Source organism: Heterocephalus glaber, unplaced genomic scaffold (assembly GCF_053883595.1).
Source record: "Heterocephalus glaber isolate CG9 unplaced genomic scaffold, H.glaber_assembly_v1.0 deba00000331, whole genome shotgun sequence".
Lineage (NCBI taxonomy): Eukaryota > Metazoa > Chordata > Mammalia > Rodentia > Bathyergidae > Heterocephalus > Heterocephalus glaber.
Window position 1 is genome coordinate 19,524,600 of NW_028258142.1, and position 25,573 is coordinate 19,550,172.

Consider the following 25,573-nt stretch of genomic DNA (forward strand, 5'->3'; position numbering starts at 1 on the left):
AAAGAATAACTTTTATTTATTTTTGCACTGCTGGTGAGCAAGTCCATTGACTTGTGATACTAAGTACTCTACCACTTAGCTACATCCCCATGCCCAAGGAAGAATAACTTGCAATGTTCTATATAGCACAGCAGGAAAGCTATAGTAGAAAACAATTAATACTTAAAAATAGGAGGATTTTGAATATTGCTCATACAAAGAAACAATGAACGAGGTGACAGGCATGCTGACTGCCCTGAACTGACCATTACTTACACATTGTATTAATGTGTCAAAATGTCACAATTTACCCCATAAACATGTAGAATTACAGTGGACCCTTGACATATGAACTTGATTGGTTCCTGAGGGAGGGTTGGCTATAAGTCAATACAGCTAAGATCTGGATGTTTACCTGGGTACATGCTATAGATAACAAGAGGCAGATGAATCTTACATTAACCTAATTAACCCAAGTTGTTCATAGGTCAAACCAATTGTAACTTGAGTGTCCACTGTGCTATGTGTCAAAAATTAAAATACATTTAAAAAATAAGCTAGGTGTGGTGGTGCATGTCTATAATTGGGATTACTATTCAGGAAGCTGAACCAGGAGGATCAAGAGTTCAAGCTCAGCCTGGTACCTTTATGAGATCCTGCCTCAAAAACTAAAAAGCAACGGGGATATAGCTCAGCTTGAAGGCCCTGGGTTCAATCCAGGGTACTGCAAAAATTAAAATAAAATAAAAAATAAAGATAAAATTAACTACCAATGAAAAACAAGGGTGAAGTCAGGGAGGCCTACTAGGTTTTAGCGGTAGAAACAAGTAGGGATAATACTGGATTGGAGCAGCCTCAATGGTTGTTTCTGTCTTTGAAAAGAAGCTTACAAAGCTGCAACCACTGGCAAAGGTAATACTGCAGTTTGTATAATGGAATTGCACACAAGAGGAGGGGCTCCAAGGAAGCTGACCCAATCTTATAAAGAAGATTGTCATACTATATCCAAATTATCCTCTAGCTCTTTATTCCCAATGACATTGGGGGACAGAAGTCCAAAGGAAGTGAACCGGAACAGACCAAGAAGCAGAAAAAAGGAGTGAGTACAAAGACAAAAAAAAACAGTAACCAAATATGTTTTCAAAAGAGTTAAGGAAAACTGATCTTAGATCTAATGAAATAAGCTATCAAAGACAACCACGTCTAAGGAAATGAAAACAATGGAGTTGCCTAAAAATAACTGAAATGTAAACAATCGACACTTAAATTGTTTTCCTGAATTATAGCCAAAAGATGCTATCATTAGAATACCATATTAAAAAGAGATTACAAAGGTCACTTTAATATTAATAAACATACCTCTAAGCCAAGGAATAGAAATAAGCAACTAATTCTTTATAAGTTTAAAATGGTCTATTTTTCAGAACATTATTTTAAGTAAGATTTTTATTTAAAATAGTCATATATGCTTTTGCATGAAATAATAAGAAAAACAGTCAATGCCAGGTGTGGCAAGTGCCTGTAAATCCAGCTACTCAGGAGATTGAGGCAACAGAATTATAAATTTAAGGCCAGCCTGAGCAATTTAGGAGACTGTCTAAAATTAAAATAAAAATTGCTGCGGATGCAGCTCAGTGGTAAAATGCTTGCCTGTCATGTGAGAGGGGGCCTGGGTTCAATCTGCAGTACTGCAAAGGACAGACAAAAAAAAGTACAGTGTTGTAAAATTGTGAGAATATTAGGTATAATTTACCTCTGATCCTAAACGACTATCTGCTGACATTCGACAAAAAGAGAGTAGTGCTTGATGGAAAGCAGGAGACAATTTCCTAGAAGAAAATATTGAATGAAAAAGAAAATACCTAAGAGTTACCAATGGCATTTACGGAGAAAGCAATTTGCATTTTATACACCCCATTCCTACATTAATACTATCCCACAAATGTTAACCAGATTTGTAAGCCACCTCTCTCGAAGGTCACTTCACTGAAGAATTATACAGGGGAAAAAAATCAATACTAACTGCTGATAATGAAGTAGTTCTATATTATGTAAATGAACGGCCCAGAAATGTTGCTGGATCAAACCTGAAGTGGTATGGCTGTCAATGATCACAGAAAACATTTGCAAAATCTAAAATGAGGACTTACATCTTACTCTCAATTTTCTAGAGTCCCAGAAATTTTAATAAAGGTAGACTGGCTTCAAAGGTTGCCCTAATACGTTGCTGGGAGGAACTGAGGAGGTGCTGATATATACAATAATAATGAGGATTCCTGTGTGTCTTGCTTACCACTATACTTCTTGTAAAACTACCTGCCACAGAGTAAGAGCTAAAAAAAAAAAAAGTTAATATTTTTCTGTATTATCAATGAAGTAAATACACCACACTTTTCTACTTTATCTTGCTACGGGGTATAACATGCCTTAATTTAATAGAAGAAAGACCTTGTGGGTAAAAATTCACCATAGGATATTTGTACATATTAAACAAGTTAGTACAAATAAAGAATTGAGAAAATGCCTACATACAAGGTGTGAATGAAAAATACAATGAATGTTTCAATTTAAAAAATTATTACAAAAAGTGTATTACAGTAAGATGCTTTGTCATTAATCACCCTCAGAATACACCCCCTCATTTTGAATACATTTATCCTGTTGTTCTTGCCATGTTCTAAAGCAGTTCTGTAAGTCTTCTTTCTTGTCTTTACAAGGTCTGATCAAAAATACGGTAAAAGTTTCTGCAAAGTGCCATCCAACAAAAAGGCAGCCTGGTAAAATCATTACCTCGTGTCCTCATCCACTGTATTAACTGGATCTGGCACTGTGTGACTTCTGGCTCTTTCTCAAAGTCAAAATGACCACAAGGGAAAAAAAATGACAATGAGAGGTAAATGTTTTGAATTGAATCAAAAGACACTGAGCTAGCCATGAAAGCACAACTAAAGACAATCATGAAAGAAGACTTCCAGAACTCAGGGCCAGGGATTTAGCTCAGTGGTTCTGCTGCCTGCCTTGCAAGCGCAAGGTCCCAAGTTTGATCCCTGGTACCAAAAAAAAAAGAAAAAAGAAAAGATTTCCAGAACTGCTTCAGAAAGTGTGTGCAAAGTGAGGAGAAGTATTTTCAGGGGAATTAATGGCAAGATGTCTTTTACTGTAATAAATTTAAACAATATTTTAAAAATCATACATCATATAGGAAGAGTTCAGTTAATATTTACTTTAATATATTTTTTCAAACTATTACCTAAAAGATTTCATCCCAAGGATGCAAGGATGGACCAATATATACAAACTGATAAATGCAACACATTAAATAAACAGAAGCAAAGATAAAAATTGCATGATCATCTAAATAGACACAGAAAAAGCCTTTGAAAAAATCCAACATCCATTGAAGACAAAAATCTTCAAGAAATCAATTATAGAAGAAACTTATCTCAATCTCATAGCAGCCATTTATGACAACCAATGGCCAACATTATATGAAATGGGAAAAAGCTGAAAGATTTCCCTCTAAAAATCAGGAGCAAGGCAAGAATGTTTGTTATTACCACTCCTGTTTGAATATACTTCTTGATACCTCGGCCAGAGAAATCAGGCAAGAGAAAGAAATAATTGGGATATGAATGGGAAAGGAAGAATTCAAATTATCATTATTTGCAGATGACATGATCCTCTATACAGAAGATCCAAAAAGATTCCACCAAAAGACTCCTAGAATTTATATCTAAATTCAGCGAAGTAGCAGCATACAAAAATCAACAAATAAGTATTAATAGGGTTCCTGTATGCCTATAAGGAATTCACCAAGAAAGAAATTAGGAAAACAATACCATTCACAATAATATCATGAAAAATATTTGATAAAGTACTAAGGAATTAACCTAACCAAGGAAGTAAATGACCTCTAAACAAAAAACAGTATTATGAAAAAAGGAGAACAGCAGAAAATGTAAAGATATTCCCAGTTCCTGGATAGGAAGAACCAATATTGTCAAAATGGCTATTATTCTAAAACTGATATATAAATTTAATGCAATCCCAATCAAATACCTGCAGCATTCTTCATAGAGCTAGGAAAAAAACTCCTAAAGTTTATATGGAACCAGAAGAAACTAGCAAAAGCATATCTGGGCAACAAGAGCAACACAGGGGCATTACAATATAACAAAGCTACAATTATTAAAAACAGCATGGTATCGGCACAAAAACTGACATGTGGCTCAATGTGACAGAACAGAAGATGCAGATACAACCTTGGGGATATTTGCTCTGACACGGGATCAAAACATCTTGGAGGAAAGACAGCCTCTTTAATAAACAGTGCTGGGAAAACTGGCTATCCACATGCAGAAGACTATCAAAAACCATAGCTATCACCATACACTAAACTAAAATCAAAACTGATCATAGATCTAAATGTTAAAACAGAAACACAATCTGCTGGAAGATAAAATAGGTAAAACTCTTGAACATACAGATGTAGACAAGGCCTTTCTGAACAGAACCCCAATTGTGTAAGAAGTAATATCTAACACCAGAAATCAACAAATGGGATTGTACCAAATTAGGATGTTTCTGCACAGCAAAGGAAACAATCAACAGATAAAGAGGCAACCTACAGAATGGGAAATAATTTTTGCTAGCTATTCCTTGACAGAGGATTAAGATCTAGAATGCATAAAGAACTTAAAAAAATTAGATTCCCCCCAAATACATGACCCAACCATAAAAAGGACAAGTGAAATGAACAATTACTTCTCAGAAGTACCAATGGCCAATAAACACATGAAAACATGCTCAACATATCTGGGCATTAGAAAAATGAAAATTAAAACAGCACTGAGATTCCTTCTTACTCCAGAAAGAATGGCTATCATCCAGAAATCAGACAATAAAAAATTCTGGTAAAGTTGGGCGGAAAAAAGAATCCTTCTACATTGCTGGTGGGAATGCAAACTAGTATAACCTCTATGGATTATGGAGAGTATGGAGATTACTCAAAAAACTAAAATTAAAAATTCCATTTGATCTAGCAATTATCCTTCTAGGTATCTTCCTGAGAAAGCTAGACATCATATTACAGTGATATATGCATGCCCATATTTATAGCAGCACAATTCATAACACTAAACTTGGAAGCACTCTATAAAGTCCATCAACAGATGAATGGATAAAGTGCGGTATGTATACAGAATGGAGTACACATATGCCATAAAGGATAAATTTGAGTCATCTGTATGAAAATGAATGCACCATGAGACCATAATATTAAGTGAAATAAATCATACATACAAGCTTAAATATTGCATGGTTTCTTTTATGTGAGAAACCCAAAATTATTAAAGAGTAAAATAAAAGATAAGACAATAGGAAATAGGGTGACAGATCTTTTGCAAATGGGAAGAGGACCAGAAGAAGGTGGAGGGAGGGGTTGCAAAGGGAATGAAAACAGAATTAAGATGTGGTAGGTATATGTACGAATTCCCTATGAGGAATGCAATCATGTATTGCAAACATATACTAATAAAAAATTAAATAAATGATTTAAGAGAATATGAATGACACAATATTAGTAATGGAAGGAGACATAGGAAAAAGGACTGGGAGTAAAAACTATCTCCTATATTACATAGTCAACTATGCAAAAATCATCTGAGTTTGATAATGACTGAACAGAGAAGAACACAAAAAGCATTTTGTAAAAGTATTTACAGCACACAAAAATATGCAAGCACATATTACTTATATGGTCTTGAGCAGTTAGCTAACATAAATCCTAGGTCATTTATTATTTATTCCTCATTGATGTAATTTAATATAGTAATTACTTTGTGACATGTTTTTGTAGCATGTACTTTGCTATACCTTAAGTTCATGTCAAATATGAGAATGCTTCTATCTCATCTGCAAATGGAGTTCAAATAAGAACCGAAGTTCTTTTAACATGCTGAATAAGTAAAAGGTGCATTTCAAATTATAGGAGGCAAACTAACCTATTAGGTTTATCAAAATGAATTGTGTTTTTACTTGATGGAGAAGAAGATGGTATTCCTTCTTTTTCTCTCCTGGGAAAAGAATCTGATTTCTTTTTAGGAATAGTAGAATCATCTTCCTGTGATATTGAAAGATGAATATCCTCATTTTTCTTCTTGTCTGAATTATTTACAACTGGACTCTGTCCACTGTCTTCAGAGTCTTTGTGGGGAGACTGATCCAGGGAATGTTGAACAGAGTCACAAACTGCTGGGATGGCAAAGTGTTCATTTTTGAGGAAGTCCATTTCACTATAGAACAACAGAGAAATTACCAGAGAACAACTGTATTCTTGAAAATTTTGGCAATGGGATAAACCTTATAATGTGTTTAATGCTTTGGAAAGTGATAAAACTTTTCTTTATAGTATTCACTGTTGCTTTATATACCTACACGGACAGTTATAAATTCTTAGCAATGAAGCACAAAAATGACTTATTAACCCTGCTTCAGTTTACAACTTAACATTTCTTTTTTCATATGCAAAATGGGGTAATTCCATGAAACCACATTATTATAAAAAGTAAATGAGATAATAAATGAGAAATATGTACAACACTAATGTGAAGGAGTTATTTTGTTGTTACTGGCTTAACTGAGAAGTCAAAATATCTTAATTCTAAGACATAATTAGCTGTAAGATCATTACATTAATTTAATAACTTTTTGGAGAAAAAGACATTTTAGTATTTTAAATACATAAAGCAGCTATAAAATATTTTTTCAGAGCTACTGAAATGTGGAAAAAATCAGACCTTACAAGTGAAATGTTGTTTCGTATATTTGTATAACTTGCCAATGTCTTTTTGTTTTGGGCAGCACCTCTGAGCTAAATCCCCGGCCCACTTGCCAATGTCTTTAAAACCTAAGATTTTTTTAGAAATGATCAAATACTAACCTTTCAAGTCCTCTAATTTGCTCCATCAACGACCATTTCTCACTATTTAATAAACTTATTTTGTCTTCTAATTTCTGTACTAACAAGGAGTTCTAAAATCAAAACCAGAGAAAAATACAAATTCAATATCTCACAGTATGGTTTTATATAATTTAATAAATACTTTTTGTGGATGAGACTGGTAGCTGTATTTCTCACCTCTAAAGGCTGAGGAGTTTCAAGGGTTGGAGGAAGGTTGCCTAAAATTGGTGTAAGAGCCTCTAATTCATCTTCTTCTACTCCACTGGCCACATCCACAAGATCTTTCCCAGTCACTTGATGATTTCCAAAATCTCGGTAAAGTTGTAGTAAGTCTGGGGGTTTTGGAATGTTTAATCCTACATCATCCCATAACTCAAAATCCTAAAAAATAATAATATTAAAAAAAAAACCTTTGAGGCAATTTTATTTTGTACTTTGAGATTTATATTATTGCTAATATCTGGGAAACCAGTCATAATTTTGTTGTAATGTTAAACAATATATTCCAATTGAGTATGTATCATTTATTTTACATCTTTCACTATCCAATATTATTCTTGTAATTCTTGTGACATTCTAGATAAACACATTTACCTATCTTAGATGTGAAGATGTTATAGATACAATCTTTTATTAAACCTATTAAAAATGTAAATTCAACTTTAAAACTTTTAAACAATGCTCAAGTATTTACTTGAAATCATAAAACGTGTAGATTAAGAAAATCTTAGTTCATAAACAGTATCTATTATTTAGAGGTTAGAAGTAAACTCACTGGTGGTATAAATTTTTTTCTTCCTTCATTATTCCAAACTACATATATATAATCAGTATAATCTCTAGTGGGTAAGTAACCAATTTAATCTGCTTGTTTTCTTACTGTAACTGTTTGAATGTAATTTATATTATAAAAATGTTTCTAGCAATTTTCAGAATCCAAATAGCTGCTTTTCAATATGCTGTTTTGAAACATTCCCTTTAATTCAATCCTATATGATTGTATTAAGACTATAAAAAGACATAGTGTTGCAAATTCTAGGGCAAACACTTTTAGAAAAGCTTTATGAAGTTCTAGAGTATTCAATAGCATACAAATACTACTTTACCAGTCTATCTTCATGTAATGTATCAGACTTCAGTACTAATTTGATATTTTATAACTTATTTACTTATAATTTATTCATGAGACCCTCTCTAAAGTTGCTATTTTATAATTTATTTATAGCTTACCTATAAGAACTTTTTGGAGAAACTACTGCATATTCACTTGAACATTCTAAATCTTACTCATAATCCTCTGATGACTTATTTGGAAACCATTATTGATCATTAAATCTCAGATAGATAAGAATATTGAAAATGGGTTTTGGAGAAAAACTACCCAAATATGAAATTCCTATCTCTCTCCACTTATCACTTATAAGTTAATTTAAGCCTTAAATGGGTTATCTCTAAAACAGATATAATACTACCTTTTAAGGTTTCTGTAAGGATCTATAAAATGTATTTAAAGAGCTTATTATAGTGCTAGGCCTACAACAAGAACTAAACAAATTTTAGCTTGAAAAAATTATTAAATAATTACCTATTCTAATCAAATGTCCATGTATCTATTATCCATCCAAAATTTATCATGTGTTTATTTTGTGCTTCACACCAGCAATTATGAGGTTTCCAGCTGCTCTACGTTTCTGTCAAGACTCCATACAGTGTTAGACTTCTAAGGAAACATTATCTTTTTTTTTTTCTCGGTACCGTGGATCGAACTTAGGACCTTGCATTTGCGAGGCAGACACAGTGCCGCTGAGCTAAATCCCCAGCGGTGTTAGACTTCTAATAAATGTGTTATGGTATCTTAATGTATTGAAGATGATAAACATCTTTTTTTAATGTGTATATTTGCCATCCAGCTAAGTTCTCTGGTGAAGCATGTGTATAAATCTTTTGTCCATTTTTTAAAAAATTGGATTAATTATTGATTTTAGAGAGTTGTAACAAATCCTACACCAGATGTTAGCTGTAAATATTTTCACCTTATCTATGGCTTGATTTTTCATTCAGCTGAGAGCAGCTTTCAAAGACCAGAAGTTAATAATTTTGGTGACAGCAAATTTGATAGACAGCATCCTACTTGTGGTATCATAGCTAAGAAATTTTTGCCTATTTTTCAAAACTCTATCTTTTCCCTTGTATTTTCATTCAGAAGCCTTATAGATTTATAGGATATACACTGAAAGTGTATGCTCCATTTTGGGTTTTGTATACAGTATGGGGGATGTTGCAATTTCATTTTGGGGGATATATGGATACCAAACTGTTCTAGTATCATTTGTAAAAAAGATGATCCTGTCTGTATGGAATTTACTTTGCATTCTGTGAGAAATCAAGGGATCACTGATGTGTGAGTCTGTGATCTCTCTTCTGTTTCACTGATTTAAGTGTCTACATAACACTAAGACAGTGTCCTGACTTCAGTACCTCAAAGACCTGAAGTCAGGTGTTCAAGTCCTCTAGTTCTTCTGGCTAAACTAGTTTCTTTCTATTTCCATGCAAATGAAGTGATTATTTTAAAAAATGCCAGTGACATACTGATTGAAATTACACTAACAATATAAATAAAAATTAATACCCTGACAATACAGAACACAATGTATCTTATCCACGAGCACAGTATTTCTTTTCATTTAAGTCTTAACTTCTCTAAGCATATTTCATTATTTTAGTGTACAAGTCTTTGTTAGATTACTCCATAAGTTACTTTCTATTTTTCATACAAATGTATTTTAAAAATTTCAATTTTTAATTGTTCCCTGCATACAAAAATATAGTTGATTTTTATATACCGAATTTGTATTCTACAACCTTGCTAAAATGACTTATCTTTTGTATCTTCTTTGGATAGTCCACAGAATTTCTTACATATAACATCATTTCCTTAATGAATAAAGACAGTATCATTTCTCCATTTCTAAAATGTGTGCCTCTTTATTACCTTTTCCTTACCTTACTGCACTACCCCAAATCTTCAATATAATCTTGATTAGAACTAGTAAGAGTTGAGCCAGGGATTTAGCTCAGTGGTTCTGCCAGCTGCCTCGCAAGTGCAAGGTCCCGAGTTCGATCCCCAGTACCAAAAAAAAAACCGAACTAGCAAGAGTAGAAATCTTTGATTTCTTCATCAAGTATGCTGGCCATAGGTTTCCCATACATGTCCTTTGTCAGTTGAGGGAATGCTTCTCTATTTCTAATTTCTTTAATGTTTTTATAGGGAATAGACACCAAGTTGAACCAAATGCTTTTTCTGCATCTTCTCAGATGATCATATGGTTTTTTCTTTCAGCTTTCTTTTTATCATGGTGAGTTATAATGACATTTTGGTATATCAAACTTACATTTCCAGTATGAACACCATTTGGTCATGATGCATTATCCTTCTAACATATTCTCTGATTTCCTAAAATGTTACGTGGGATTTCTGCATTAATGTTCTTGAGGAATACGAATCTGTATTTTTCTTCTTTGCTTGCAATATCTTTGGTTTTGATATAAGAATTAAGCAGGCCTCATTGAGTAAATGGGGAAATATTCTCCTTTCTTCAATTTCTAAGAGTCTGTGACTTTCTTTTTCTTTTTTTGCATTTGCAAGGCAGGTGCTCTGCCACTGACCTAAATCGCTGGCCCTCTTTTTTTTTTTGAGACAAGGTCTTGCTATGTAGTTCATTCAGGCTGGCCTTGAACTCACTATGTAGCCCAGGCTGGCCTGGAATTCGCACGGATCCTCCTGCCTCAGCCTCCTCCTGAGCACTGAGATTACAGGTATGTGCCACCACACCCAGTGAGTGGGAAGCTTTTAATTAAAAATTCAATGTCTGGGCCAGGGATTTAGCTCAGTGGTTTCGCGCGCAAGGACCCGAGTTCGATCCCCGGTACCAAAAAAAACTTCAATGTCTTTAATAAGCATAAAGTGCTTCAAATAATCTAATAATTCTTGAGTGAGCTTGGTAGTTTTCTTTCATGTAAACTTGTTCATAATATTTCCTTATCCTTTTAATATTAGTAAAATCTATGTTGATATAACCTTGGTCATTCCTGAGTTTGATAATTTGTGCCTTGTTTTTCTTGAACTCTAAGGGTAGAGGTTTATCAACTTTATTCAACTTCTCAAAGAACTAGTTTGTGTTTCATTGATTTTTCATAATTGCTTTTTGATGCCTGTATCACCGACTTACTCCATCCTCTTTTACTATTTTCTTGGGTCTCTTCTCCCTCGCTCTCTCCCTTTTTCCTTTTAGTTTTGGAAGATAGTACCCAATTTCACTGATTTGAGAACTTCCCTTTCGTACTACAAATCTCCCCCTAAGTACTGTTTTTGTTATATAGTATCTTACAGATTTTGATTTATTCTTAAACTTACGTGTTATTTAGACATACTAGTTTCTAAATATTTGAGGATTTTCCATATCTTTTTTATTGTTTGTTTCACTGTGATTAGAGAATATACTTGGTACTCTCCAAAATGATCTCCTGCTGCCTTGTTCTATCAATTACTAAGAAAACATCACTGAAATCTAATAATCTCTGCCTCTTGAGAAAGATCAATCATTTACATTTTAAGTGAGTATTGATACAGCTGGGTTTAAATCTACCATTTTGCTTTTTAAAAAATGTCTTATCTGTCCTTTCTTCCTCTTTCTGCAATCCTTTTGGACTTTTAAGCTTTCTCTTATATTTAAAATTTTTGCTATTCATTTAGTTGATCATTTACAAAATATGATTAACTTGAACTATTACCTAAATATAGTATTTATGTTAGCTAAATATCAATGTCTTTCACATAGTACATATTTGGTAAAGCTACCATTTAATAAATAATGACTAGGTATTTATAGCCAAATAATAATATTTCAATCAACTAGACTTCATGTATGATGGCAGTCTCATAAGATTATCACCTAACATCACAGCCATCCTTGTTTGTTTTAAGTATATGCTGATTCTCCCAAAACAATAAAATCACCTAATGATGCATGTCTCAGAAAGTATCCCTGTCTATTAGCAATGAAAGACTGTATTACATTTAATTTTTACCAAATATATTAAAATAACTGAGGGAGTAAATGTACTGCTACCTCTCTTAGTGAAATTCTATTTTTGCAAAAAGATCCAGGGGAGATTTTATGAACCAGTGGAATAAATATCATTTAAAATGATGGCCTCCTGGGGTGGGGGTGGGGTAGGGTGGTTGCCTAATATGCACAGCCTAGGTTCAATCTTTAGCACCACAAAAAAAAAAATAAAACAATAAAATGGTGGCCTCCATATTCCTAAAAATCTCTTGGCACTTATTTTTCTAAGGTCAAAGATTCAAACAAATCCATTAGCATTAAGTTGTCAAAATTTTCAGAGTTAAGAGATCACATTAAAACTAGCCGTCTTTTCTTTGCTTATCAGGATAATGGTAGATTTTATCAGGATAATACTAAAGAACTTTTAAAATTATTATCCTTGTTAGACAGAAAGGGAAGAGAGGGGAAAAACTTGGTTCCTACGAGAAAGATATTTTACTCTCATTCAGAATATTCTTATTTATTGTTATGTAACATCTTAATTATTGCAGTGGTACTGAAGAAGTTCTTATAGTTAAACTGAATTTCTAAGTGTACATTATATTACCAAGTAAACATTTTAAAATAAAAAAACCCCATACTTTATGACTGTATGGATATATGAGTCGGTTACAGTTACTGGGAAGTTGTAAAAATCTACCTGTGAAAAGATAAAAAGTATGTAGAAAGCTACAGGGAAACCAAAAGTGTGTAAGTTAATAGAATATTAGACTCAGTAGGCTAGAGACTATTGTTTTTGGTAACTAGCCTTATGTAACTTGACTATAGGTCTAATTTTAAAAAATAAACTAGATAAAAGAGAAAATAAAATTGTAAGTTTAAAAGGGAATAAATCATTGTTAAAAAAAAAAAGTAACTTTACCTGATCATCATTTTCATCTGAAAAGGTTATTGATGTAAGTTTGTAGTTATTCTTCAATAAAAATTCATTCACTAAGAAGTTTAGAGCTCTTTTTTCAAGAGGTTTGATTGGCTCCTGGAAGCAAAATAGAAAGACAAATGGAAAAGTTTTCTTCCTTAAGTGTTTGTGCTACCACATTATGTGGAAGATATTTTTAGATTTGTTATTTACCCACCTGAATTTCAGGACTTGATTTGTAATTTTTTCGTTCCTGTAAAGGAACTTCATGTTCTGGTGGAAGAAAATATAAATAATGTTTTACTATTTTGCATTTAAAAATATCCCAGCTACTTCTACATTGGCAAAGTAGAAAAAGGTCTCAAAAAAGTTTTATGTACACCACCTGCAGCCTTTGTCAGGTTGGCTCGGAGGGCCTGAATGGTCTCCTTGGCTTTCCGTAGTTCAAATTCCAGGACTGGACAGGGATTTGGAATAAACACATATAGGCATCCAACCAAGAAAAGGGAAACAAAAATAAAAAAATAAAAAGCAAAGATGGGTATGAAAAAAATACAATTTGTATTGAAAACAGAAAGCATGCAATCTTTATGAAACTTGTGAACACATGCAGCAGAGTTGATTTGCAAGCAAACTGGTGAATGTTTTCCATAGTTTTAGTAAATTCAGGGGACTATTATAAAATGTTCTAGCTGTCTGACAAGGAACAGCTCTATTTAAAAATAAGATCTATGGCATATTTTCATGTAAGTAAAATTATTAGTAATCTGGGTACTTCTGTTCCACTTAGTCAAGGTAAGAAAATGTAATGAGATGTTTTCAGGTGACATAATTCAGGGGAAAGGTAAAAATTAGATGAAGTCCAAGGTAATATTCTTAAAAAGCCCCAGGATTTTAAAAAGTTATTGTTAAATGCACTGTCAATATTCAGATATGTTAGTGAATAGATCCCTTTATAAGATGTTGAAGCAATATGGTTTAAATATTTAATAAATGTTGAGAAACAAATTTTTCTACAAATAAGCATGTTTTCTAAAAACAACCACAGATATGTTGAGCATATCTAAAAGCTAAAAAGAAACAGTGAGATTTATTTTAGTTTTTATTTAAATTCAAAGAACAGAAAGTTTCTTATAATTTCTAAATAAGATAATTCTAAAGTAAATGACTGTGTACATTTCAATCATTTCTAAAATGACCTGATATAGTTAAGGACAATAAATAAAGTTTATTACATTTCAAAGGTTCTGATAACCCTTCAAATAGATTTGTTCATGTTAAGAGGGATAATGAAACTCAAAGATTTCTCTTATTACTGTATATTCTGATTATAAGATAAACATGAATACTAGGGAAACATTTTTTATTAAATTCTTTAAAATATTTCATCATGAGCAATATTTAACTACATGTGTCCTAACTGAAAAATTTTCCAAAAGTTTATAAATATTGTGCTAAAGAAAAGAAATTTAGACTTAAAAGATATTTCTGCTTAGTAAAACTTTGGGAAACTTAAGGATTCATTATCATAAAAGGATTTTAATAAATGATAGTTACATACTTCTGCATTGAAAACTAGGAAATTTAAGATTTCATCCTAACAATGAAATTTTTTGTAACTAATACTAGAAAAAAAGATGTCACGTGAAGTTAATTGGAGACAACAAAGCTATAAAAAGTATGGAAAAATTAGGATTCACTCAGTTTGCATATATTCAATAAAAGCTTGGAAGATGTAGTTGAATCATATCTACTACATGATAGCCAATTATTTTGATGCACAGAATTTTACTGCAGCAACATGGAAGCACAACTAAAACTCAGATGACACTGTATGTTACTACATGTTATTTGGTAGTCAGCAATGCTGATCTGCAAACATTTCTGTGCAACAAAGTTAAAATATTTTTTCTAAAGCTTACATTTCCAGAATGAGCTTGTGTTAAAATAAGACTATACATAACACATAATAGGTTTACATAGCATAATGGTGTCTTTTTAAAAATTTTAGGTAATTGATTTTTGATTTTAAAGTATCTAACTGTATCTCAAATATAAATATATATATGCATATATATATACATGCTTTCAATTACTTAAAATGTACTAAGACATATTACAGAAAAATTGCAGATCAGACACGCCTACATGAAAATGATAGAACTATGAAATGGGTGGGGTAGAAAAACTGGTTGAAACACAAACTGAGAAAAACTCAAAATTAAATCAGTGAGAGTTAGGTGACCAAGAGAGCAAAACACTGAATGATTAAGGCACAGAAAGCCAGAAAAACCCATGTCAGACGGCAAGAATTTATATTGTATGCATAACTACATATATGTTGCCAAATGTCATTAGAAGTTACCAGTAGTTTGAAAAAAAAAATGCCTACCAAAATGAATTCACTCTGCTGCATGTTTCTTATTATACAATACAGATTTTAGAAGACAAAGGTATATTTTTGAAACTATTGCACATCTCTATCAAGGCACAGTATAATCAAATTGCAGTTATGTGTAACTTTCACAAAAAGGTTCTTTAAAGCAGTGCTAATATTTACACATATATGAATTTTTTTTATCAAAACATTAAAGTTCAAAAATTATCTTGAAAAGAAATACATCATAAAGAACAATTTCTAAATATTTTTCAAATACTAAAATTCTTTCTAAAAATGTCTGATGATATATGTGTTTATAAAACATGCTACAAGCCGGGGATTCAGCTCAGTGGTTCCACCGTCTGCTGCGCAAGCGCAAGGACCCGAGTTCAATCCCCGGTACCAATAAATAAATAAATAAATAAAACATGCTACAGAAACCAACAACTATCCTGCACAATTTATGGATAAACCTATTGAATCCTCTTACTGGTGCCAAAGTAGTAACTGGACATATGTACCTACACAGTAACATTGTACATTATAATTTTTCCAAAATATAATTAATGATCAAGTCAGGATAAACAACATCAAATTAGTTGAAACAGTTACTTCCCAATCTATATTTATAAAACTGGTAGAATATCAGTGGTACTTGAGTGCATAAAGCCATTCATTCTTTCATGACTCAGGATATATACAACTATGTGTAAATATCAAAGGTGAAGCGTTAAGTATCAAAGGAGAAATAATAAAACTTTGTGGACCATCTCAAATTATTACTAATAATATCTTGAAAGACTCATTAGTTTATTTTGGCATGAAACTCAAAATACTATAGTATTTTGGAAGATCTTTCCTATAATACTGGTCTGAGTTATGTATTTCATTTCCATTCCACTTGACCATTCAAGAGTTGAAATCAATAAGTCTGAGTTAGGATGGTGCCACTTCACTGGATAGTAGATATCCAATTGTCTTCTTTCGGGTCAGAATTTTCTGTATTTTTTTCATCTTAATATAAGATGATTAGTTATAACACTTCTCAATTTTTAATACTTATTTCAGTATGCTAAGACTAGTTCTAAGGAAAGGAAGAATTCTCTTTTCAATTTTCTTAAGATTATATGTTAGAATAAAAATCCATTTCTAAAGTAACACAAAAATCCTGGACAATATCACTACCACCTCTACGGATTTAGAGAATGTTCCCTGTTTATTATGGACATAAATACACAGTCTTGTTAGTCATGACTTATACAGTGATAAGCAACATCAAAGCAAGATGCATTCTCCATAATTTATAGACATTTTTTCTATATTCATTTTAGAAGAAAAGCACCCTCTTTCCAACAGCCTTTTTTAAATGTCATATATTTTAAAATATAAAGTCATATATTTTTAAATTTTTTAATTTTTATTAGAACATGTTTGCCGTACATAATGATTACATTCATTGTGGGCAACTGGGACATGTACATCCCACAGCCTTTAAAGAAACAAATTCTCTGGTTATTGTTCTTCCTGCTCAGGTTCCTTTGTCACTTGTCTCAAAGTTGGTGTTTCTCAGTGTGTCATCCTTGCCCCTTTTCTCTTTGTACTCTACCTAACCACTGAGATGATATTCTAGGCCGTGGTGATATTTATCACAAGTACTTTATGACTTAGAAATCTTTTGGGACAGGAATTTAGCTCAGTGGTTCTGCCACCTGCCTCGCAAGCGCAAGGAAGGACCTGAGTTCAATCCCCGAGTTTGATCCCTGGTACCAAAAAAAAAAAATCTTTAAATTCTTTTCTCAAGTACAAACCTACCTATCTCGTGGAGATGTCCACTTGAACTTCTCCTAAGTTTTGAATTTGATCTTATCTAAATGATTTTCATTATCTTCTTACCTAATCTGGTCTTCCTCCTGCAGTTCCTCCTCTCCATTAATATCACCACTACCTACCAGGTTGGTCAAACAGGAACCCTGGAGATTACCCCTCACTTATCCCTTGTCATTATCCTCTCATAAACTAAATGTTAAACCATTTGATTCTAATCCTTTACCATATCTCTAACCATTCATTTCACCAATTTCCAGAGTACAGACTTATATTATCATATAAACTATTATAATAACCTACAATTTTATTAAAGCCTCTAAAAAATCCTGCAGAAAAGCACAATTTTCTAAACTTATATAACCATGAAATTATCTTTCCCCCCTACTTGTTTCCCCCTTTGTTTTTGTTGTTGTGTTGTTGTTGCTGTTCTGGTGTTCTGAGACAGGGTCTCACTATGCAGTTCAGGCTGTCCTGGAACTCGCTATACAGCCCAGGCTGGCCTCAAACTCTCCTCCTGCCCCAGCCTCCTGAGTGCAAGGATTACAGGCAGGAGACACCAAGTCCAGCTATTGTTTTGCCCTTTGCAACAAACATTGCCATGAAATTTACCTTAGGAAATGTTAATCTAAATAAAATAACACCAATATACAAAATCTTAACGATTATACAATCACTACTTTTTTTTTGGTACTGGGGATCGAACTTGGGTCCTTGCACTTGCTCAGCAGGTGGCGAAACCACTGAGCTAAATCCCCAGCCCATTCACTATTATTTTTAGCTTAAATATAACTACCCACCACAATGATTTTTTTTCTCTGTGAGCAGATCTTCATTTCATGATAACAAATACAGATAAGTCTATTTTCAAAATGCTATCTTCAGCCTTGTCAGAGTATCTATCTTATTTTCAATGATGTAAAATTGTAAGATTTAGATATGGCTCAAAATAAAAAAATCAAAAGTACTGGTAATAAGAAGGAAAATATATTAACCAGAGGAGAAACAGGCTTAAAAATAATTCTAAAACAGCTGTGTATGGAGGTGCCAGGCCACTATCTAGGGAATGAATGGGCTAGTCATGATATCTCTTCCCCAGGAAAGAGGGGCAGATTATCTTACGGGTAAAAAAACTGAATGCTATTTCAGAATGTCTACTAGATCATATAGGTATTATAAAGGCTTCACATGTTTGTTACTGATTGTTGTTCCTTCCACAGCACAATATCTGGAATACAGGGTAAGCATCCAACAAATATTTCCTGAGTGGACATTCTAATAATTGATGTCACATATGATCATTTTAATATTTACTGATCTTACCAGCATTTAGGAATATCTTTTCCTATAATTTAGAAAGCATAGTTTCTAAGAGTTTTCTAGGTCCCAGCATAGAGTTAAGGTGTGAAGCAGAGAAATTACAAAGTAACAGGTAGAGCTGTAAGAACAAAGTTAGGGACTCTGAGGCTAGAAGAGGGATCTTGTGAACCCGAAACAGGAATCTGGGTGATTCTAAAATTAACAAGGCTCTTGTCAGTTTCCAAAGAACTGAATATGAATGTACTGTGGATACATAAATGTTTCACAACAAACTTTGTTTCTTCTAATTTTTTTAAATCTAGGGTGTAATACTGTACCTAACCCAAAGCAGATGATCAAAATACATAAAATAATGGCAATGCCAACATTTAGGAAATGGTTGTTTTTTGTTATCTTCAAGAATATTAAGGCCTTTTAATAAAGGAATAAAACAAAGTTTATTTTGTTTGATGTCCACTATTAGAGTCATTTTTATGTGAAAATGTACATTTCACGCAAAAAAATCAGGAAATGGAAAATAACTAACATAAAAAGCTTTTACATTTTTACTTATTTGAGAAGAAACTGACAGTGCTAAGAGAGTTTATGGGAAAAATAAGATTCTGCTATCCACATGAATATACATATTGTGGGCTCTGGAATAAAAATCCTACATATTTAAAATCCTATGTATCAACCTTGATAAGCCTCAGTTTTCTCATTTATGAAATATAGATTTTATGACCTATTTTATAAGACTGCTAACAAAATTAATTATTTTATATAAAGCACTTAGCATAGTGCCTGGCAGAGAAGTACACAATATTTGTTCTTTTTAAAAGAAAAATCTGTCCAGGCTTGAGAAAATAACTAGATTTTTAAATTTAGAAGAAAAGTGATGAGAATGATGTTGAACACAAATGTAGTATCTTATAAATATCAACAGCTGATTAAAAGATGATGAGAGAAGACTCTACATTTGCCAGGTGAGGCAATGGACTGCCTTTGTTATCATAATCTTACGGATTACTTGTGTTATTCATACTTTGAATCCAGACTGGCATAGTAAATGCAAAAGATTTTTTTCTTTCTTGGATCCTTCTTCATTCTTTGTGAGGTCTACATATGATCCAATGACAGATGACAGAATATGATCTTTCATGAATTATTGGTCTTTTGATAAGCTTTTAAATAAGCTTTTGTAAGGGCTTTTACTTTGCTAACCAAAGTAAAAATCTTTTGGAAAATGGGAACTGTGACTAAGTGAAACTTTTTTTGTAAAATTTCTAGTTTGATAACAGGTTATAGTAGAAGATCACTAAAATATTCAAAGTTATTCTCTTAGGAGAATTTTCTTCTTTTTCTAAGGAAGATGAAATCATTTATTTACATAAGAGTACAGTATAGTAATTAAAAATTACTTCTCCTAGGGCCGGGGATTTAGCTCAGTGGTTTCGCCACCTGCTGCGCAAGCACAAGGACCTGAGTTCGATCCCTGGTACCAAAAAAAACAAAAAACAAAAAACAAATTACTTCTCCAAATTTAGAATTATAGTATATTCTTTGGATTAAAAATGTAAAGTCAAAACTATCACATACTTAATACATTTTACTTTTATTTGTGCAAGTATGTGCGCTATCCAGATACACTGCCCATTGATTATTAATCTTTTTACTAAAAGTTCTAATTTTAAAAAAAAGAAAACGAAAATGTTACATACACAAGGAAATGTGGTCAGAGACATTTCTGTTTTCTTTTCTGCCTGTAGTACCATAAATAGAGATTGTGTCAAGCAAATAGTAATTACAAAGTTAAGCTAAACATTTTGCTTTTACAGCAATAATGCCTTCTTCTAGTTAGAACTACAAAAATATCTAAATAATGAGAATGATGAACCCTTTCAATCTGACTCAACCTAAAACCTAAATTTTCAAAAGAAAATTGAAAGAATAAAATTATGTGGCCAATTTCTGGGTAGGATTTTTTTCTAATATGTAACAATATATACAATAAAACAATATATAAAACTTGATATATTTCGTCTCTAAATAAACTAAAAACATCATGTTTAATAACATAACAAAAGGGCTGGGGGTTTAGCTCAGTGGTTCCACCGCCTGCCTCGCAAGCGCAGGATCCCAAGTTCGATCCCTGGTACCAAAAAAATAAATAAATTTTTAAAAATAATATAACAAAAATACTTAATATCTAATTATATATAACAATGGTACTTGAGAAGTGATCTAATGATAAATTAATCTTAAAATTATTCAAATAACTTCATTTGATATGCTGATTTTTAGACATTACTGATGTGATTTGTTGGGCAGATACAGCTGTCAGTTGATGATGATCATAACCAAACTGGGATATGATACAGGGAAACACAAACTCTCCCAGTAACTTTAGAGTGCTGAACAGTTACAGACAGTGTTTTTGTTGAATAAGGCAATCACATCTTTTTTTTTTTCTAACTCATATAACACTGCCTGAAATTTTGAAATATTTATTATCTCTATTCCTTTTTTTAATTTGTTTTTTTTTTTTTTTTTTTGGTATTGGGATTGAACTTGGGACCTCATGCTTGCGAGGCAGGCAGGGGAACCACTGAGCTACATCCCCAGCCCTATTATCTTTATTCTTGAGCAAGGGATAAAAATAACATCATTTTTAATTAGGTCAAACCTAATCCCTCATGCCAAGAGGTACCATATGGTATAGTCAACTGTGGACTCTGTTGCTAGCTATCCGGATTTGAGTCCTGGTTTTGATTCTGAGATTGTATATATATATAATCTTTTTGAGGGACTGTTTCCTGGGAAAGGGAAGATGATAATAATGCTGTTATTCAATGAATTAATAAACATTATCTCATTTAGAATGAAGCATATGGAGAAATATCATATAAGAATCAGTATTTGTGCTTATTCATAATGACCATGACAGAAAGCATTTGGTAAGTTTTAAGAAACTTGTACCATTAAATGGAAAAAAAATCTCAGTAGAACTGATCAAGAGAAGAATTCATAAAATGGGCATTCTCTGACTTCATATTACTCTCTAGGCTCTAAGTATCTCACATGGCATACCTCCTGTTTCAGGTGTGACTACATTCCAATGGAGCTCAAAATATTTGAGTAATGTCTGTTCCTCTAATCTCTCTCTGAGCCAAAGTCCTATGAAAACTAAAATTCCTGGAACACAATCAAGAATGACTTCAAGGGGAAAAAGTCATAGCCTGGAGGTACCAGAAAGGTATCAGGTATTTACACTTAAGGTGCCAAGGCTTCTATATTGGCAAATTACAGGGTGAACCCAAAGGAGACTCCCACTGGCTGATCTGATATGGGCAGAATACAGAGTACAAACTGGCCCTCTGAAGTCCAGTGGTGGTATCTAGAAGGCAGGACAGGTGGGGAAGAAGGGTGGGATATGAGAAGGGGAAGGAGACTGGAATGAGCAGAGAAGCAATTTGAAAGGATGTTTCCTTCTTACTGGAATGGGTACTCTGCTGTATCAAACATTAACCCTTTATTTTCTGGATCACAGGAAAGGCAGAAAAATTTCTACAGACATGTTGTAATGGCTGGGGAGCACCAAGGGAACTCCAGACAAAGCTTTATTCACCATCCAGAATGGAACTATTTTAACCAGTTTTTAACAATAGAGATATGGTGATACACATACCTGAATATTGTCCTTGGTTTGGAGGATGAAAAAACGAAGATGATGCCCAACTAACTTTGTACAATAAAGCTACAACAGTTAACTTAAGTCCATTTTATAAGTGTTTGATTGTAAACTGCTGGCTACATGCAAAAACTCAGCAAACAGCAGATATATACGTACATATATACATATATATATATATCCAGAAATCCAGAAACTCTTATTATCACTAGAATGAGAAGTTATTACTATTGAAACCTCAAACTTACAATAAATTAGTAATTGATAACACAACTTTGTATAGTAACTACATACATTATATTAACATACTATACTGTAGAAGGAAGAGAATTCTTCAAGCCATTTTATTATTTCTGGAAAGTCAAAGAATTCAAATCTGTCTTTATAATCTTACCTGCCACTTTCTCATCTGTTTCCCTGTTACCATCGTCTGAATATCTTGCAAAGTCTAAAGAATCAAGAGTACTGATGCTTCCAGCTCGATCTATAATAAAGACAAATATAACAGAATTAAATAAGCAGACTTTATTTTTTCAAAGGATTAGAATTTAAGTATCTAGCAATATTTCCAGTTAATAAAACCATGAATCTAATTTCTTGGATCTATTAAAAAAGATGCTCAGATCAATTAAACCACTTGAAAGTAACCAAGTTTCCTGGACCAAAAAATCTCTGGCAAACTGTCACACAATTCACAGATGGAGCATACTGCAAAAAGTCCAGAGAAGACAAAATCACAGAACAGAAATTTGAGCTGCCACCAGAGAGGCAAACTTTGCAGATTTAGTTTGAATGAAATAATTGCACACTAAAAAAGGAAACAACAACCTGAAAAAATACAACCATCTAGCACTCAGAACGTAACACACATGTTGTCTATCATACAATACAAAATTACTTGATACACAAAAAGCAATAAAATGTGATCCAATGTCAAAAGAAAACAATTAGGACTAACACCAAGATAAATTACACACTGCAATCAGTAGACCTAAGATTTAAAAACAAATACTACAAGTATGTTCAGTGAAGTGAAGGAATATATGTAAATGGTGAGTTAAAAAAAGAGAAAATCTTAGAAAAATGTAGAAAATAAAAATATCAATAGAAATTCTAGAACTGAAAATTATCTAAAATTAAAAATTCACTTGTAGAGTCTAGTAAAGGAATGAAGATGATGGAGGAAAGAGTCAGTGAACATGTAGATAAATAAAAATTATTAAATCTGAAGACTGAAGAGGAAAAAAGATTGAAAAGAAAATTAACGGAGCCTCAGGAATCTATAGGACAATAAGAAAACATCTAACATGTAGAAATTGGAGCCAACAATAGGTGAGACAAGAGGTGGGGATAAAGACAGCAGCAACTTAGGCATATTAGGATCAAAGTGCTGAAAACCAAAAGTGAATAGAAAATATTAAAAGCAGACCAAGAAAAACAAAACGTTCATATAGGAGAAAAATGATTAGTATGACTGCTGATTCTTTTTTAAAAACTGATGAATGCAAAAGTATCCAAATTGGAAAGAAATAAACTACTGTTTACACAAAAATCAGATTATACAATAGTAATTAACATTCCAAAAGTAAAGCAAGAAAATTTCATTTCCAATAACATCAGAAAGAATAAAATATCTAATAAAAACAAGAAAAAATGTAAAACTTAAACAATGACAACGGTAAAACATTATTTAAAGAAATTAAAGATGATCTAAGTAATGAAAAGATATCACAAACTCATGTACCAGAAGGTCCACATCAAGATGATAATATTCATAAGTAATCTTTAGATTCAATGTAATTCCTATCAAAATCCTATCTGGCATTTTTTCTTTTTCACTTTCTGCAGACTTTGAGAATTCAATTCAAAAATTCATATGGAAATTAAAGTCTCAGAATATTTAAAACAATTTTGAAAGTGAATAAAGATGGAGTATTCATGCTTCCTGATTTTAAACTTAATACAAGGCCCAGCAACCAAGACAACATGATACTAGCGTAAGTGTATATAGGAACAGAACTAAGAATTCAGAAATAAGCCCTTATAGTTAACTAGCTTTTGACAAAGACATCAACATATCAAATGGGGAAAATACATTTGTTTTCAAGGGAAATGGAAACGTATGTTCACACAAAACTTTGTATATAAATGTCCATTAAAGCTTTATTCACAAAGGCAACAAAATACAAATAATCCAAATATCCATAAACTAATGAATGGACAAATGTGGTATAACTGTACCATGGAACAGTATTCTGCAATTAAAAAGAAATGAAGTACTCACACACTGTACAACACAGGTGAGCCTTGAAAACATTATTCAAAGTAAAAAAAGCCAGACACATTAAGATGTACACGGTATGAAGATATGAAATGTCCAGAACAGGCAAATCCAGAGAGACACAAAGAAAATTGGCAGTTGTTAGGAACTAGTGGTAGAGGAGAACTGGTAGTGTCTGTAATAGGTACAGGGTTTCTTTTGAGTGATAAAAACGTTTTGGAATTTAGAAAAGTGGTAATATTTGCACAATTTTGTAAATATACTAAAAACTATCAAATTGTACATTTTAATAAAAGACAATACAAATGTAGGTAAGAATGTAGGGGAATTTGCAACCTTCACATCAAGATAGTGAAGATGTAAAGTTGTACAATCACTTTGGAAACCAGATCGGCAGTTCCTCTAAAGGCTAATATAGGACCCACCAATTCCACTTCTACTCAGGAGAAATGAAAATACACAGTCACACAAAATCTTGTACAAATGATTATTTACAGTAACATTATTCACAATGGCAAAAAGTAGAAACAACCAAATGTCTATCTACTGATAAATGGAGAAATAAAATGTATTATTCATCTATACAATGGGATGTTACCAATAATAAAGTGAAATAGTGATGATATGTTATAAAAATTCCAGTCACAAAAGAATATTGTATGATTTCCATTTATTTAAAATGTAGAGATTGGGCAAACCTATTGACCTAGAAAATAGGTTTCTTAAGACCGGGGTGTGGAGACACATGTGGTATCTGCTAACAGGTAAAAGATTTGTTTCCAAGGTTATAACTATGCTCTCTGAAAGCAGATTAAGTGATGGTTGTATGGTGTATAAATATACTAAAAAGCATTCAATCATACACTTTACATGGGTGAATTTTTTTCAGTTTTTAAATTTTTATTAGTACATGTTTGCAGTATATAATGATTACATTTCTCATGGGGAGTTGCTACATGTACATAACATATCTTAAAAAGTAAATATTGGTTATTTAATTCAACGTTTTTGAACAACTGCTGTGTACCACAACACTGACAGGAAGGTGCAGAAAGTTATCAAAATAAAAAAAAATGTAAAGGACACAGATATACAAGTCCATATGAGTACATTTATGCATGCTTATATCTGCATTAAATATTTTAAAAATATGTACAAGTTATCAACAGTAAT

The 25,573-nt window shown here is 32.4% G+C and overlaps 1 protein-coding gene across 10 annotated transcripts in view; it reads right to left on the minus strand.

The window, feature by feature from the left end:
• Positions 1–25,573, minus strand: part of Relch (RAB11 binding and LisH domain, coiled-coil and HEAT repeat containing) — a 97,685-nt gene that overhangs the window by 64,742 nt on the left and 7,370 nt on the right. For 8 of the 10 annotated variants that reach the window (XR_002387299.2, XM_004858441.4, XM_004858439.3 and 5 more), the window contains exons 2-9: positions 22,514–22,603; positions 13,311–13,382; positions 13,143–13,198; positions 12,929–13,042; positions 7,118–7,321; positions 6,920–7,011; positions 5,982–6,272; positions 1,733–1,808 (exon numbers count right to left, since the gene is read on the minus strand). Coding sequence is in view for 9 of the 10 variants with exons in the window: in XM_004858441.4 (XP_004858498.1) it covers positions 1,733–1,808; positions 5,982–6,272; positions 6,920–7,011; positions 7,118–7,321; positions 12,929–13,042; positions 13,143–13,198; positions 13,311–13,382; positions 22,514–22,603 (995 nt within the window). In the remaining variant the exon portion in view is untranslated. Of the gene's footprint in view, positions 1–1,732; positions 1,809–5,981; positions 6,273–6,919; positions 7,012–7,117; positions 7,322–12,928; positions 13,043–13,142; positions 13,199–13,310; positions 13,383–22,513; positions 22,604–25,573 lie in introns of those variants that run through there. The other 2 variants (XM_004858440.3, XM_021239214.2) reach the window with 2 other exon arrangements.